The sequence below is a fragment of the Anser anser genome (genome assembly GCF_964211835.1).
Source record: "Anser anser genome assembly, chromosome: 6".
Lineage (NCBI taxonomy): Eukaryota > Metazoa > Chordata > Aves > Anseriformes > Anatidae > Anser > Anser anser.
Window position 1 is genome coordinate 20,365,472 of NC_139726.1, and position 15,978 is coordinate 20,381,449.

At 40.1% G+C, this 15,978-nt stretch overlaps 1 protein-coding gene across 6 annotated transcripts in view; it reads left to right on the forward strand.

Annotated features, from left to right (window-relative positions):
- Window positions 1-15,978, forward strand: part of CERS6 (ceramide synthase 6) — a 124,190-nt gene that overhangs the window by 21,601 nt on the left and 86,611 nt on the right. For all 6 annotated transcript variants that reach the window (XM_083842409.1, XM_083842407.1, XM_083842408.1 and 3 more), the window contains exon 2: window positions 13,949-14,054. In XM_083842409.1, the coding sequence (XP_083698535.1) occupies window positions 13,949-14,054 (106 nt within the window). The remainder of the gene's footprint in view (window positions 1-13,948; window positions 14,055-15,978) is intronic.

Here is a 15,978-nt window from a genome sequence, read left to right on the forward strand (position 1 = left end):
CTTCATTCACACCAGAACGCTCCATTTACTGCATTACCCACAGCAGTGGGATAAGCATTAAACGCCTGTGGAAGAGGTAATCCCCAATGAGGTAGCATGTTTATTTCTCAGTATTGCTGGGTGGTTTTTGATGATAGGGCTAGGTTATTATAGGGTTATTATAGGGTTAGGACATTCAGGAGTACCCAGGTTGATCTTTCCTGCAGCCATACCGTCACCTTTTCTGGTCACAGCTTACTTAAAAGCCAGAATGTTTTTCCTTTCAGATTTTTAGTTATACTCCTAAATAAGAAAAATGAATTTATAACCAGTCTGCTCTATTTAACAAATAAAAATCATGGTCTACAATTGATTTTTTTTTTCAAATTCTCGCTAAAAATATTCTATAATGACATGATTACCACTCATGGGCTCCCAGTTTTGGTTATTAGCTTCCACTTTTATTTCCTAACAGAAGGTACTAAACCAATGAAGAGCAGGAGCTGGTTCCTTTGTAACGTGGTGGTAGTGGTGTGGAAGAAGCTGATTTTATCCCAAGCAGTGTGCACTGTGGTTTGTTAAAGGAAACAAATAAACAAATAAGACAACTCTATTGATCACAAGGAGATGAGAAGGCATGGCACCACTAAACAGAAATACAAAGAGTAACAAATAGCTGCCACTTTAAAAGCTTTAAATGAATGTTATCTTACCAGTGGCTGTATTAAGCTGCTGAGAAAAATCTTGGACTGAGCTTAAAAAAAATAAATAAGAGGACTGTAACGGTTTATTTTCTGGCCTGTTTTGCTCTACAAAGTATGCTTGCATACGGATACAAAATGTGAGTGGTTCGCAGTACCCCAGGTAGATTACTTCTTTACTTCTGTTTGCCACGTGCTGCAGCCATTTCCATCCCGCCAGCGCTGGCGAGCCACCACTACTGTGGCGTGGCGAGCCCCAGGGGCTGGCCGGGAGCCGCGTGTGCCTCATGAGTGTGCAGTGTCACGAGGCTCCCTGCCTGGCGCTTCCCACTGCAGCCGCCAAGGGAGTAATTGCCAAAGTGGCGTTTGGGTGATCCACAAGCAAATCCTATTATTTGTTAATAGGATTTGTTCTTGCACTGTTTTGTCCAATCGCTAATTGTTTATCGCGCATTAGGAGTACAATGAGATGTCTGTCAGCTGTGTTATGAGCATTTGGTGTGAAAGACTTGCTGAGCCTTTGTCTGCACTGGGGGGCTTTGCTTTGGGAAAGCTTTAGTGTGGAAGGCAGAAAGCAGGGGCTGAGAATGTCGGGCACTGCTGTGGGTCATTCCCCCTGGGCGGCCAGGTGGGAAGGGCTGGGGCTGGGCAGGAGGGGGGCTCCAGGGAACCCTCATCTCTCCTGGCCTGACCCAACCCATCCGAAATTCAGTACGTCATGATGTATGTCTTACACACGTGTGTTTCTGTGTTTGAATACATTTGTATGTTCATATCCACTCTTCCTGCTCTTGTCTCTGTCCATCATTTAATCCCGTTTGGGACATGTATCTTTTCATATGTAGATGTGTTACAGCTGGCTCTTTGCTTTGGTTGTCCCACGCTTGGCATACGTACATATATACATGTACACACACATATACATTTTATATATAAATGAGTGAATACCTTTGATCATCTTGTGTGACTAATATCCACCAGCCAGGATGAAAATTGCTTCCTCTAAGTTCTTTCAAAAGATTTGATGATTTTGTGACCTCACTCTTGGAATTAAAGTTTAACCTCTAAGTCAAACCAACCATCCCTATTTCAAGCACTTCCAGAAATTCAGCCATCCTACTGTGAGACATCCATGACCTATTCCCTCTTCAAAGGGAACAGTCTTCACCAGAAGAAAGATTTAGTATGAGCTTTCATCTTGGAGTAGGAAAGTTCCTGAAACATTTCGTACCTTTAGATGGGGGAAGGGGGGAAATAGGATTTGCACCAGAGTTACTGGTTCCTCATCAAGAGTGAGACTTATATTTCAGTCCTCTGTCATACACCACACCAGACCTGCAGTGGGGCAGCCAGTCAACCACCCAGGAGATCAAAGAGGAAGCTTATGAATATTTAAGGACTTCATGGTGTGTGCTCATCTCTTTAGACCTGAAGTCTGTGGCTGTCCCAGATAGCACAATGACAATATCCCAGAGCAGAGCACGCCTGTAAGTCACTCAGGCAAGCCTGGCTCATTTCCTCAGATGCACAAGCACGCCTGTGCTGGCTGGGCAGGGTCTGGCTGCAGGACCCATGGAGTAAGGCAGCAGGGAGGGGTCCTTGAGCCAGAAAGGCATGAAATATTTTGAAGAGTTAAAAATTTATCATCATTCCATTGAACGTAAAGTTGCTTCTATCTTCTCTACTTTCAAAAAATGCATGCTAACGTGAGGTCTCTTAATGAGTTCTTGTTCTAGATGAACAATATAATAGCTCAACATTTCAGACACTTTTTAGTATTTTCAGGAAGATGTTGCTGAACTGCCCAGTTCTGTTTTGTGACTTGCTGTGGGCTTTTAGAACAATATTGCGTGGATTGATTGCTGTTAGAGTGATCACTGGGGATTTTTAACTACATCCTTCATTGTTTTCTCTCCTGGTAGTAAATTGATCAGCGTAAGGAAAATAAATGAATATAAGACTATAAGAAGGCAGTGATGTAATGAGCTATCATGTAATGACCACACTAGGAGCTACCAAGGAGGAATCTGGAGGAGTAGCACTGGCTTTCTAGTGGGCAGTTACGTTATTTATCAAAATGAGTACTGAGGCTTTTACTTCTTTAGACAGTTGCTCTGAGGCACCTAGTAACTTTTGGGCCATTTCCAAGTGGTAGGTAACTGCACCTTCTTTTGTGTCTTGGAAGCTGCCTCGGAGAATGAAGGAGAGTGTGTCCACATGCCAGGAGGCCAGTGGCTGGTATGCCTTGGCTGCCCTTTGATGTAGGCACAGGTATTGCTCCTTTTTTTTTTTTCCTTCCTTGTTCACATACTGAAAATGTGACCGAAGTAAAAGATAAAGTGACGCTGCAAAGCTTTGTGGCTTAGAACAGTAGGCCACCGTAATACACTAATACAATTAGAGTGACCTACTGTGATTTTAAAAATTAAATCAGCTATCTTCCCTTCCTACCATGCTTTCTTTCTGCCCTTTTCTATGTCCGTCACTTAATCCCATTTGGGCAATGTGTTTTTTCATATGTAAACATTTTACAGCTTTGGTTGCCAAAACAGTGGTACCTATTAGCTCTGTATTTCAGGAGGTGGCAGAAAGGTGGCAGAGAGGAGCAGGAGACAGCTCAGCGGGGTCAGGAGTAGTATGGAAACGGATGCACTGGGAACGACTGGTCATTTTTCTCCAATACAAGCAGTAAAAAGCCAGAATTGAAACCAGGGGGCGATGAGTTCGTAACAAAGGGAGATGGTTCTCTTCACACAGCCTGAATTTAAGCTGAGGAGTTCTTTCACAGGGTGTCAAAAGATTGCATGGTCTCAGTATCTTACTAGTGCAGCTTGGGGAGGGGATATGAGCTCTTTGGGGACTGCTGCATGCAGAGAAGGCTTTTTTGGTCTAGAAAGTCCCTGAGCCACAGCTTTTTAGAATTTTGGAGAATATTTTTTATCTCTGTTGACCTCTAGCAGTGGGCTAGGACTTTGGGGATGTAAATTTTAATACTGACCCTGACTTGTATGTCCTGATTTTACCATATGTAAAAAAAAGGGTAGGAGTGATACCTTCAGTACTGTATCATCCATACCTTCAAAGCTGGCTTCGGTAATGCCAGCTGAGGTCTACTGAGAGGCAGCCCTGTGTGTAAGAGATGTGTGGGACCGGAGTGCATCTCCCTTTTCCCTCTGCCTGATCCGTCCTTGGAAAGTTACAGAGTGACTAAACTCTTTATTTTTAGACATTACAAAGAAAGAAAGCATTAGACAGCTGGCTGCAAAAAATATTTATTTGTGACCTTTCTCCACATTTGTACAGTACTTCTTGCTTTCTGGCGAGAGTTCTGTTATATTTTGGACATGCAATTTCTCCATGATTCAGTTCTTCGCTCTCACAGTTTCAGGAGAAACTAAAGTGCTTAGAGTTTTATGCATATGTATTTAAATAATAATAATTAAAAAACAAAACAAACAAACAAACAAACAAAAACCTGTTCCATGTCTGGAAAACATGGTCTGATGCTACTTCTATTTGTAAGCTGTTGGATGAGGTTTGTCTTCCATTTCCATAGAGAATTCCTAACTGGACAAGCAACGGGAGCGCTGCTGGTGGAGGCTGCACTGGAGCAGTCCTGCATCAGTGGCTGAACACCCTCTGCTCCACTCAGTCCTGCTTATGAGCTAACCTCCATCTTGAGATAGACTTCTCCCTGTCCTTTCTGCTTGTTGGAGAAAGGATTAAATAGGTTTGTTGGCTCAGCGGGGCAAAAGTATGATGGTGTGTGTGAATAGGGGGTAGAATGAGGGCTGTGATCAGCAGGGTCTGCCCGGCAGGTTTTGATGGGTGTTAGCAGGCATGGAAAGGTAGCTGAAGCCAAACTGATGCAGCTGATCATATTTTTTTTTTTTTGTGATTGAAGCAAAATGTCAGGAAAAAGTTGGTATTTTTGACTTTGCACGTTGTGGAGAGATGATTTTTAGACATCCATGCTCAGTCAAAAAAAAGGACAATTTAAATGTGAGAAACCCAGTTGCAAAAAAAAATCTAATTTTACTATAATTGAATGGTTCAGGTCAATCATGTTCTTTGAAAGGGTAAGTCTGTAGGACAAAGCATTTCATAGTAGTGCTGTTGAGTGATGACAATAAAGAATTGTCAGTAATTTGTTTTATTTACTTTAAATGGTGTGTGTATTAGCACTGCAAAAACCAGTAGGCCTGCAAGCTGAAATGCAGCTACTACATCTTTTTTTTCCTTTTGATTACAGCTACCTCTTCCAAAGACTGTTGAATAATGTTAAACGTTCTCTGAAAGTACACGTGGACTACAGGCCTTGAATTGCTTACTGCCCCCAGGCAGATTACTGTGACCAAATTTTCTTCTCTAAAACTGATCTGTACAAACCCAATTTTCACTTATATAGCAACCAAAGTATGAAAAACACTTAATGCTGAGTGCTGTTTTGCTAGGACAGAATGCTGAATTTATAGGGCACTTTGCTTCCCAGCTGAAAAATTATTGAAAGATTTCTGAGGCGACGCTTTACTCTTGCAAGTCGAGGTGGAGCAGTTTTATACGGCTCTGAGCTGAGGCAGTACTGCAGCACGTGGCTGCCCTCCCTGCTCACAGCACTTGTGCCTGGAATTATAAATCAAAGAAGAAATTGAACCGAAGCTTAGCTGTAAGTTTGACTATGTCAATCTTTTCTTTTGAAAAGCAGAAGGGAGCCCAGGAGCAGCGCTGTGGTGTGACCAGGGCTGTGGCAGCACATGCGGGCGGGTGCCTGGTGTTGCAGAGGGGGGTCCCGCCAGCAGAGCAGGCGTACAGCCATGCACCCGCTTCTGCAGTTGCTGGTTCTGGCACTCTGGCTGTGCTAGATGCCAGCAAATACCTGCACGTAGAGAAGTACTGGATTGTGCTTCCTTATTTCAGAGAAGCAGTTTCTCCTTCCAGGCCATTAGTTCCTCTGGCCCTCATCAGCACGCCTGGCTGCTGCCAGCCCCGCTCCCTGACATCCGAAGGATGCACAGGTGCATTTGCTGCTGCCAGCTTGATGGCTGCTTTGATTTTTGTTAGGGGGAATGAGCAATGCCCTTTCTTAGAGAGGATTTCAAATAGCTTCCCAGCTTTGTGGTTACAAGGTAACAGGACATTTGTGAATGATGGTTTTCTTTGTGGGTTTGTGTGTGTGTTTGGTTTGGTTTCTAAGCCTTTTAAAATTAAATATACAATACTTTGTAGAAATGCTGAGGTTGAAAACATGCATGCTTGAGAAAATTTGTCAGGTCATAACATGAATAAAAAATTTTCAAAACTTTAGAGGAAAAAATTAAAACTCAGAGTTTGTTTCCCAGCAATCATTTTTTCCCCTCTAGGGAGTATAAATGCTTTCTAGTAATTTGAGCCAAAGAAAGACAAAATCTCAGTTATTTGGTAACTTGAATGTTCCTGAAAGCTACTTAGTTTTTCTTTTTTTAGAAGCATATGTGGGTTCCACAGTACAGTGCTTTGTTTTTATCACTTGGTGGGGGAGATGGGATAATGATGCTGGTGTGTCAATAACAGATAATGCGTCTCTACCATGAAGGGAAGGAAAGGCATCGGACCTTTTAGATGAAAAGCATATTTATGTATCTGTTTATGATGTCAGTTTAGAGATTTGGGAACAGGTACTCTCTGAAAGGCTTGGCTCTGAGCTCTCCTGCCTGCTGCCCTCTGAGGCACTCCCCGTCACGCTCAGCAGCCTTGTGTGCTCCTGCCTTGCGTGCTGGACAGGCAGCGCCTTACCTCAGCAAGGTTTCCTTGTCAGAGTTGTGACCCATTTCCCAGCACAGCCAACACCTTTTGGAGAACTTAACTTCTCTGTATAGCTGCTGGTGGGGTTAACTGGGTCAGAACTGCCTCTGCTTCAGGCCTTGTATCCTGGTGGTGCTTCTGCAGCAGAACGTGTTCGTGTTGAGAAACAGAAAGAAAAATCAGTTCTAGGCAAGGTATCCTGAAGTGACAAGCTGACCTGTCTACTGAATTCGTCCTAGGACTGTCAAGATTTTTTGTTGTTGTTGTTAGTAATACAGGTAACTTCTGAATTGAATAGGTCAGCTGTACAAAAATAACAAAACAAACTCAGCAATTGTTTGATTTGTGGCAGTAAATCTGTTGAATGTCTGCTCAGATACAAGTTTCTTCTGCTCATTCCTCTTGCTCATTCTTGTAGTTAGAGCATATTTAGATTGCTGTTGATAAAACAGCAATGTCCAACACGTTAGACAATTGCAATTATTAATCCCTGAAATGTTTTTTTCTCCCCTGTTTTTAGGGAGCATGAAGTAGATGAGCTGGGAAAATTTGTTCTGCATCACTTTCAAAAAGAGAGCCCAACTCTTCAAAACCAAATTGGGCACATCTTTAGCACAGAGAGGAATTGTTGCTGGTTATAACTGCATTCTCTGGTGTTTATAAATGTACTGGTAGGAAAAAATGAGTTTTGATGGATGTGTTTAAGTTGCAGGATTAGGTTGCTTATTTTTTTTTTTTCATTATACAGCTTAGAGTGGGCTGCATTAGCAGCATCAGCAGTCCCTTATGCAAGCACAACTTGAACAGTGCCTGTGTCAAAGTGAGTTTTTTATCAGGTTCACAGAGATGCTGTATGTGTGTAGTCAGAGTTTACCACTTAGCTCAAACTAGAGTTCATTTTGCTTGGGGATGGCTCAGAGATGCCGTGTGCACTTCTGATCTACCTTAGTTTTCCCAAATTTATCTCTGAAGATGCATCCTCAGCACAGGAAGGGGAGATTCAAACTCCCCTCATGTACCAGCAGGCAACTAACTCAAGTGTTTTTGTGGTTGTGAGAACTAAAGCAAAAATGTTTTTTCTCAGTGCTCATGGGGACTTTGTAGCCAGGGTTCTGCCCAGTAGCTTCGTTACACCTTGGGTCTATTAGCACAGCTCACGTAGGAGCAGTCTCAGCATTTTTGTGCAGATGCTTTGAGCCGGCTGAGATACCTTCCCAGAAAGCAGATTGTTTGGCAGGTGATGGGTAGGCTCTTTGAGGTCTGGGCTGTAATAAGAGGCCTTTAATCCTGCCTGTTTGTCCATAGGATGACCTACTTTAAACAAAAATAAAAGGCAAAATGGACTGGTTTAAGCTGTGATCAACATTAAAAAAAGAAAGACAAAAAAAAAGAAAAAGTGTATCAAGTATGTACTCACTTTGCTGTTCTCACTGGCACTGATGAAAACTTGCATGTGGGCTTCCATAGTGAAGTTGGCCACAGAATAAAACTGTTCAAGTGAGGGAAGAAGCATGATTTCTGTGCTTGAAAAACATTAGTGGAAAACTGTTTTCTAACTCGTGGGAAGAAGATTTTTCAGAGCCTGTTAGCCATTAAAATGTGTCACATCTAGACAGAAGAAATCATTGCTTTTACAAGACTTGGGAGAAATACGAAGGCTGATGCAAAAGTAAGAAATGAAAATAATAGGTCAGAAACTGAAATGAAGTCAGTCTTTGCTTGCAGACCTTGGGAGAGGTTTCGAGGTCGTGAAGCAGACAGGTCACTTGTCTCAGTGCAGTTAGCTTGAAAGACTTCAACTAAAAATTGAACAGCTTTTCAAAAATTTAACATACAGCAACATTCAAAATATATTGCATGTAAATAAAGGGACAGCTTTATTGTCTGATAGGGGGAGGCCAATGACTTAAATAAAGTTCTAATTTTATTTTGCTGGCAGTTATTCCTGGGTGTGGGGCCTTGTAAGACTTTAAGTTCTGGCAACTTAATTTAGGTTTGCCAACTTTAAATGCAGAAGTATAAAGTACAATTCTGCATCTACATCAAAGAACCTAGTCTTGATTTAGATTCTCTTGAATGGGTAATTTTATCCTTATCACTTTGTATACATGATTGGACATGAATTCAATAGCTTTTTGGCAGATTATATTAGGACAGTATGGTAAAATCAAGGAGCAGGTAGTAAGGTATCTTCCCACAGTAGAAAAGATATATGAAAACCTGTAGCAAAATTTTTGTTCATTCTGCATGCAGGGGGAAGGTTGGTCATGATTTCTGGGCCCCTTTCTTATTGGCTGGTGGAGTCTGAGTTTTGTGTACTGGAGAGGGTTGAGGGCTTTTTCTTGGTTTTCCTATTAAAAAGAAATACATTGCAGTAAAATATAGCAAGGTTTATGCTTTTCAATTTCTAGATTCTTGTTATCTTGTTCTAGAGATAAAATTTTGGTGAAATCAAATGAGCCTCTAAATAGAGCAGAAACACTTGGCCAATAAGCATTGCAAAGTAGTACAATTTTATCACTTCAAAGGCAGTGGGAAGGAATCCAAACGTGCTTTGAACTGGTTAACATACATAACTTGCTAACATACATAACTTGCATAACATTGTCAATTATTTTAAGACTGATATTTCTTAAACTGCATGTTTAGGACAAGCCATTGTTTGAGTATTTTCTTTATTTGTTATTTTGCTTAAAAGTATTTAATTTCTTAAATCACATATTCATTAGCTCATCTAGCTTGATATATTTTTTTTTGGTACTGTCTGACAAGTCTTAATTCTTGCAGACCTTTTAGGCTGTTTAAAAAAAAATCTCTGATGCCTCTTAACCTGTTGTGTGCACTGCATAGGTGTGAGCTTCTTCAAAGCTACTGAGAACCTGGCAAGCATGGATTTGCAAAGGGTGACCACCTTGGTCACATCTGAAATAGCAGATGACCTGCTGGTAGGGAAACACTGGTGATCCAGGAGGGCTCTACAGGCGTATTTCCAGTGGCTTAATGAAGAAGTCGCTTACCTTCCTAGAATTCAAGGATGTATCTCTGTACATCCTTTTGACCTAGGAACGCTTCCGCTTCCCCTCCAGCATCTCCACCCCCTCAATGTGTCTATTGGTGTTACTGAAGCACCTCCAAAATCTCCTAGTAATGTTGTGGAATAATTGCCTATATATACATTTTTTTATTTAAATTGAAGGGAGAGTTTGAATCAAATCTGTGGCAAGTATCTGATCTTGCCATACTGCAGCATGGTGTGTGTGCTTTGGCCCCATATCATAGAATATCCTGAGTTGGAAGAGACTCACAAAGATCATCGAGTCCAACTCCTGGCTCTGCACAGGACCACACAAAAATCAGACCAGGTGTCTGAGAGCATTGTCCAAATGCTTTTTGATTGCTATATGCAGGTTTGTGACAGGATTTCAGACGAATATTACACATCACCAGTAGGTCTCTCTGGTTTATAGTAAAATGCAGAGTCGCAAAAAAAAAAAAAATCAACTTACTTTTCTGCTTCCTGTGACACTTTGAATTATTTGTTTAATGCAAACTTTGCTAGTGCTGATAAATATCAGCCTCAAAGGATTATGAGGGCCAACACTAAGATGCCTAGTTAATTCTGGGACTCGATGTAATTTGTCAAGATGAATAGCAGTAAGCTAAAAGGGTTATGGTAATTAATTAGTAAGGCTGGACTATGCAATAAAGGAGTATAAAACTGACTCTGAGTGAAGGCATCTCCCTTACTGTTTTATTGAGGTTATTTGATTTGTGATATTGAAGTTATGTTTCCAGTTTCATGTGTCCACAATGATTTGTGTTTATTGAGGGTCTGACCTATTCATATTTCTAAAGGAAAACTTTCATAGGGTGTGGAAGATGCAGAAAGTGGAACCAGCTTATTATTAAGCTGTAATTTTCTGAATATGAGGAACTGTGTGTTTGGTCTAGAGGGGTGGGAATGGCTTCTGAAGAGTCTGAGGGTTTGGGTTTTCATTTCAGCTGGCATTGAAGGACGTGGGATTCGGACCTCTTCCTATGCAGCGTTGTGCCCACTATAGCCACCTCAAGGAGTAAATTGTACCCAGCTGGCATTTAGCTCCTTCCACCAGGGCAAAACTGGTTTGTTTCTTTACTTCTCTTTTTCCCCTGTGTTCATTGGGCCGTAATGGTGGCTGGCTTTGTCTAGTGGACATTTGCTAAAGGGCAGGCCAGAAAGCCAGCATGGTATCTTTATCAGTTACATGCCTCTGGTGAAATGTTGCTCCTTTTTATGGTCTAGTATGTATGGGGGGCTATTTTGTGAAGGGTTTCTTGTGTCCTTCATAGAGGAAAAAACAATTCCCAAGTTTGGGGTGGAGCATGAGGCCTTGCTGTCACTGCTGCAAACACTTGAGAACTACAGGCAGGGTCCAAAATGGCAAGCAGTGGCTGCTTCCGGGAGGTGCAGGCCGCTGTTAGGAGCCCGTCATGGTTGGGCAGGCAGCGCGGTATTTACAGACCAGCAAGGGCAGAGTACCTTCCACCTGGTTACTCTGAAGTACCCTGTGTTACCTGAATGGTCATCCGTGGCTTTTTTGGTTTGGTTTTGTTCTTAAATGTGGCTTTAAACAGTGGATGAGGAGGCCACCTTTAGTAAGGTTCTTGAATTCTGAGTTTAATTCCCGTGCTTGTTTGGTTATTTCATTTCTAGATACAGAATGGATGGGGCTGCATTTGGCAAAAAATGTTTGTCCTTTTAATTTCTGTGTAATTGAATGCCAGCTCTCAATTCAGCTTCACTGAAATCAGCCGAAAGAGAGAGATTGCTGTGGTGTTTGCTCAGATTTACATGTGGGGAGGAAAGCTGGTAATATATTCAATTCTGCTCTCCTTACTCCTCTACAATACTTCTTCCCTCTTAATTGCAATACCTTATGCAATAAATAGTCCCATGGGTTTCAGTAAGACTGTTTAGGGAATTGAATACCACAGTGCAGAAGAAATGGAAAAAATGAGTAAAGCTTTTAAGAAGTACAACATTTGGCAAAACGCTCTGTTTGTGCATGTATCAAACACTACTTTTGTTTCATTATGAATCAATTTAAATTATTACAGAAAGCTTAGTGAGAATTATGATAATGGTGTTTTTTACATTTGGTGTGAAATTTTGGATCCTATTGATTAAATTATACTTTAAAAGTTTCATTTTAACCTTGAAAAACAATTTTAAATATTGCAAAATATAGTTTAAGCTTAAGTTTTCATAGGAAAAGTAAAAAATCTCTCTTAAATCTTATCTGTGCTTTTTCCTGTGTTTCTCTACACATTTCATTAGCAAGACATGTCATTTGAAGAATGGCATTTAAGCAAACCCAGCAATTCGGCTTAGGTTTAAATGAAGATCAGCTCAACATGAAGCCTGTTGGAATTGCATCTGGTAGAATTTTCTAGCAGGGACTCTTCTACCTGCTTTTGACCTTAACAAATTAAATACTTTATTTTTTTTCTTTTCAATTAGGATGTTTAGGGAAGTGTCTTTCTATTGGAGTGAAGGAATGACGATCTCATTCCTTCCATCAGCAGAAAGATAAGAGCTTTGTTCAGCTTTTTGTTCAAAACACGGACGTAAAGGGACTGAGGATCTTGGTATCTGTTACATGACTGGAAGTGTTTTACTAGTCCTTAGAATTAAAAAGTAAATTTCTGAAACCAAATTCTTTGTGCATTTTATCAGCTTATTCAGCTGCACCTTTTTGATTACCTGATAACAGCAATGACCAACTGATTTGATTATGTCCATGTTGAACTAAAGAATACAGCTCTCACTTCTTTTTGTCATCTAGTTTTAGATGAAAAAAATGTCCCTTCAGCAGATTTTATGTATCTCTTGCACTTTAAATTGGAAACTTGTGTATTACTTAGCTAGTGTACAAATTGTATATTTTCATATAATACAAATGCAGAGCTTGTATTTCACTTTAATCAGCAGAAGCAGCAATTTTAGTTCAAAACAATACTTAAAATGGTGCTTAAATGTGTATAAGAACATTATAGTTTTGAAGAGCATGTGGTTGTATTCAGGTGGATAAACACAGAGCTACTTCTTAACTACTTAGTGTGTTGGTTTTGTCTGTGGCAAATTAAGTCTTAACAAAATAAAATATTTAAAGTGAAATCAAAAATTACTTAATTCAAAGATGGCAGAAGTTTAGGAAACTGATGGTTTTCAGGGGACGATGGGATCCAGTTCTCACTTCAGTTACCACTGCAACTGCATCCACTTGTTAGAAGTCAGTAAGCATTATTTTACCCTAGTTCCTCTTCAGCTGTATGGATTAAGTCCTATTGTTCTGGGCACCACAGAAATGAAGAACAAAACAATATATCTAAGCATTAATAATTTACATATAGGCAGGCATGTACTGCATAAATATGATCTATTTAAGTAGTGTCTTGAATTACTCCCCATCAAATTTTCCTGTATATTTTTCCAACTATGTAACTGTTTATAGTAGTTGCTGCTTGTGAGCAGAGGGTAAGGTTAAATTCTGGTGTGTTCCTCTCAGAGTATCTTCTCCTTTCTTTTCAAAGGAGTTAGCCTCAATACATCTGCACATGCTTTCCTGTGGTGCAGAGGCTGGCACCTCTGGTGCTGTTGACAGACATTACTGAATCCTTTACTATTCTTATATGGATGGAATTCCTACAAAGACTTTGTAGCTATGAATCCCACACTTGAATCCCTTAGACTTCGGGGATTCAAGAGTGGGACCCATAGTTACAAATAGTTTAGTTTTTAATGGATGGAATGGTTTTCTTTGAGTGTAAGCTATTTAATTCATCTCTAAAATATGTTAGAGACTCCCAGTTTATAAACTGGCTGAATTTATAGATTGGTGTTTGGATCTGTGACAGCTTTGTGCTTGAGCGTAAGAATTTAGAGGAAAATCTATTTCTTAAGCAAAGTCTTTGAGTCATGGCTCAACATCATTTGAACTTTATGGTTCAGAAAATTGTATTGACTGGGCATCTTCAATGCTTGCTGCCTTTAAGGACTTTGTTTGAATTTTCACTGTGCAAAAGGAGTCCTAAGGCAATAGCTACTCTGGAAACTGATCTGTGAAAAAGGCCTTATTTGGAGGAGGAGAACATTACGTGCTCTTCAGCTCTGCAAGCTGCCCTGCTCTTTTCATTAGGCAGTGCTTCTCTGGGAGGCATTCCTCTCATGCTTTTGTTCTATGCTTTTTTTTTTTCTTCAACATGAAAGAAAATCCCGTTTCATGTGCTCTGTGGAGTTCATTTCATCCTTCAAAGTGCTGTTACTTATTTTGTCATGTAATCGCCTGTATGAGCTTGCTTTTAAGCTGTTAGGCTAAGTATTGGTTCTTGTTGGCAGTGTTATAATGTTTGCACATTTACCACATGTCATTGATTGATAACAGTAATGAAGTAAATAACTGAAGGATTTCACTTACATTCTTTTTTCACTCTTCTGTTTCTCGTAGGTTCATTGCTAAACCATGTGCCTTAGGCCTTAAAGTCCAAGCTAATGGACCACAAAAAGCTCAACCTAATGCTATCCTGGAAAAAGTTTTCACAGCCATTACAAAGGTAGAGTATTTACCTAAATATTTACCTTATAAAGTGGGATATGGCATTATAAAATACATCTGAACAAAATGAGGGTAACTGCTAAATTCAGTACTGCCTTGTTTACAGCTAATGTCATAACATTAAAATGTCAAGGTTTTTATTGGCATGCCAACTTGAACAGTTGTGCATCCCTTCATGATGTGTCCTGTAAGCTTTTGATTTAAAAAAAAAGTTACAGAAATACTTCGTAGGTGCTGGCTGTATGGCCACCTACTTTTTTGTTTTGCTTGCTTCCTTTTAGAAAGTTCCACGGAATCCTTGTTTTTTTGTTTTCGTTAGGGTGGGTTTTTTGTTTGTTTGTATTGAATGAAGAGCAAATTATGAGATTCTAAGATGGGCCTTACTGTGTATTCCATGAAACTGAAGATACTCCTTCCAGGGCAACTGCTTGAGAGCAGGGTGCTGATGGTTTACTGTTATCCTAGCTGTTTGTGATTAATGTCCTTTGAAACTGGAGGGAAAAGCTAGAAAAGTACAGAGAACTGACTGAACACTATTTTAGATTGCAGGGTTTTTTTTTTTTGTAGAAAATTAGTTTTTTGCCACTGCTTGCCACTGTTTCTACAGCTCCCGTTGTATGAGATCTTCAGCTAAAGCTGTCATCCTGTCCATGCTTTTGCTGCAATCTAAGTTTTCTCATAGCACTAAGCAATGATCAGATGTCCTTTAGCTTCTCCTGAAGAAGTCAACAGGCAGTTCTTTAATAGTGCAAAGGCCTGTGAAGACCTGAAGGATGAAGCCTCTCTTTTGCAGAAACTCACCAGTTCCACCTTGGCTCCAGGCTGCAGTTGGGCACACCACAGCAAAGACAGTAATTAGCTGGAATTTCAGAAACTATTAAGATCACAGAGGGCTAAATTGGGTTCAGTATCACAGACAGTGAAATATGCCATGAGTATGTCTTTGTGTGTCCTACCCTATGCTGAGATCACCAGAGCACTTGGTGCAATTTTTGTCTTGTTTTCAGAGAAAGTGATGCATGCCTCATTTCTAAACGGTGCAGCACTTGTATTCTCTCCCTGACTCAGGTGGAGGAAGAATTAGATTTTTTAAAGTCAGTGACAGGGGCTTTTCTCAGTTTTACATTGGAAAACCTAGTGGCTACGTTGACTCTCTTGAAAATTAAATAAAAAAATAATTTCTGGAAGGGATGGGAAGTTCTGAGAACTTCCCCCTTTTCTCATCTTATTATTTAATTTTACTTTCCGACTTCTTTGCTGGAGACTGGTAGATGAAACTTCACCCTGGCAAAGGCTGCTGCTTTACTCTTTGCTACATTTAACAAGGTCTTTGTGGTGGCAGATTGTGTATCTTTTTTAATGTATCTAACTGGCTTACAGACCTAAACCTAAAGCTCCAGAAAACAGACTGTCCGATGGCTTTTTCGTTTTCTTTTTTTTTCTTTTTTCTTTTTGTTTTTTTAAAAAAAAAGGTAATCAGGAGAAATATATAAATTGTGCTTATGCAGTAGTGTACATGTAGAATTGCTGCATGATCTGAAATATGGCCTGTTCCACTCTTTTCTATTTAGTATTCAAACTAAGAATAGATTCATTTTATTTTACGTTGCCATTTTTTTACCTTACATTTTATTTTACCTTTACGTAAAGTATGTTTGCAGAGAACAGCCACTAGAATGGAAGGGGAGTTTTACATTTGCTGCTTTGGAGAATAGCTCTGTGTAGCTAATTTTAAAGAAAAAAAAAATTTCTTTCCTTGTTTCCCAGGTGATTTTCCTTTTGAAGTTGTCACTTTGTTTAATGACCTCATTTTTTAACATTAATACGCACAAACATGGGATATATCCTCTTCTTTCCGTTTCAGTCAAGCAATCATCACTCCTGCAACTGTCAATGGGACCAAGGTTGGAATATACAAAGTG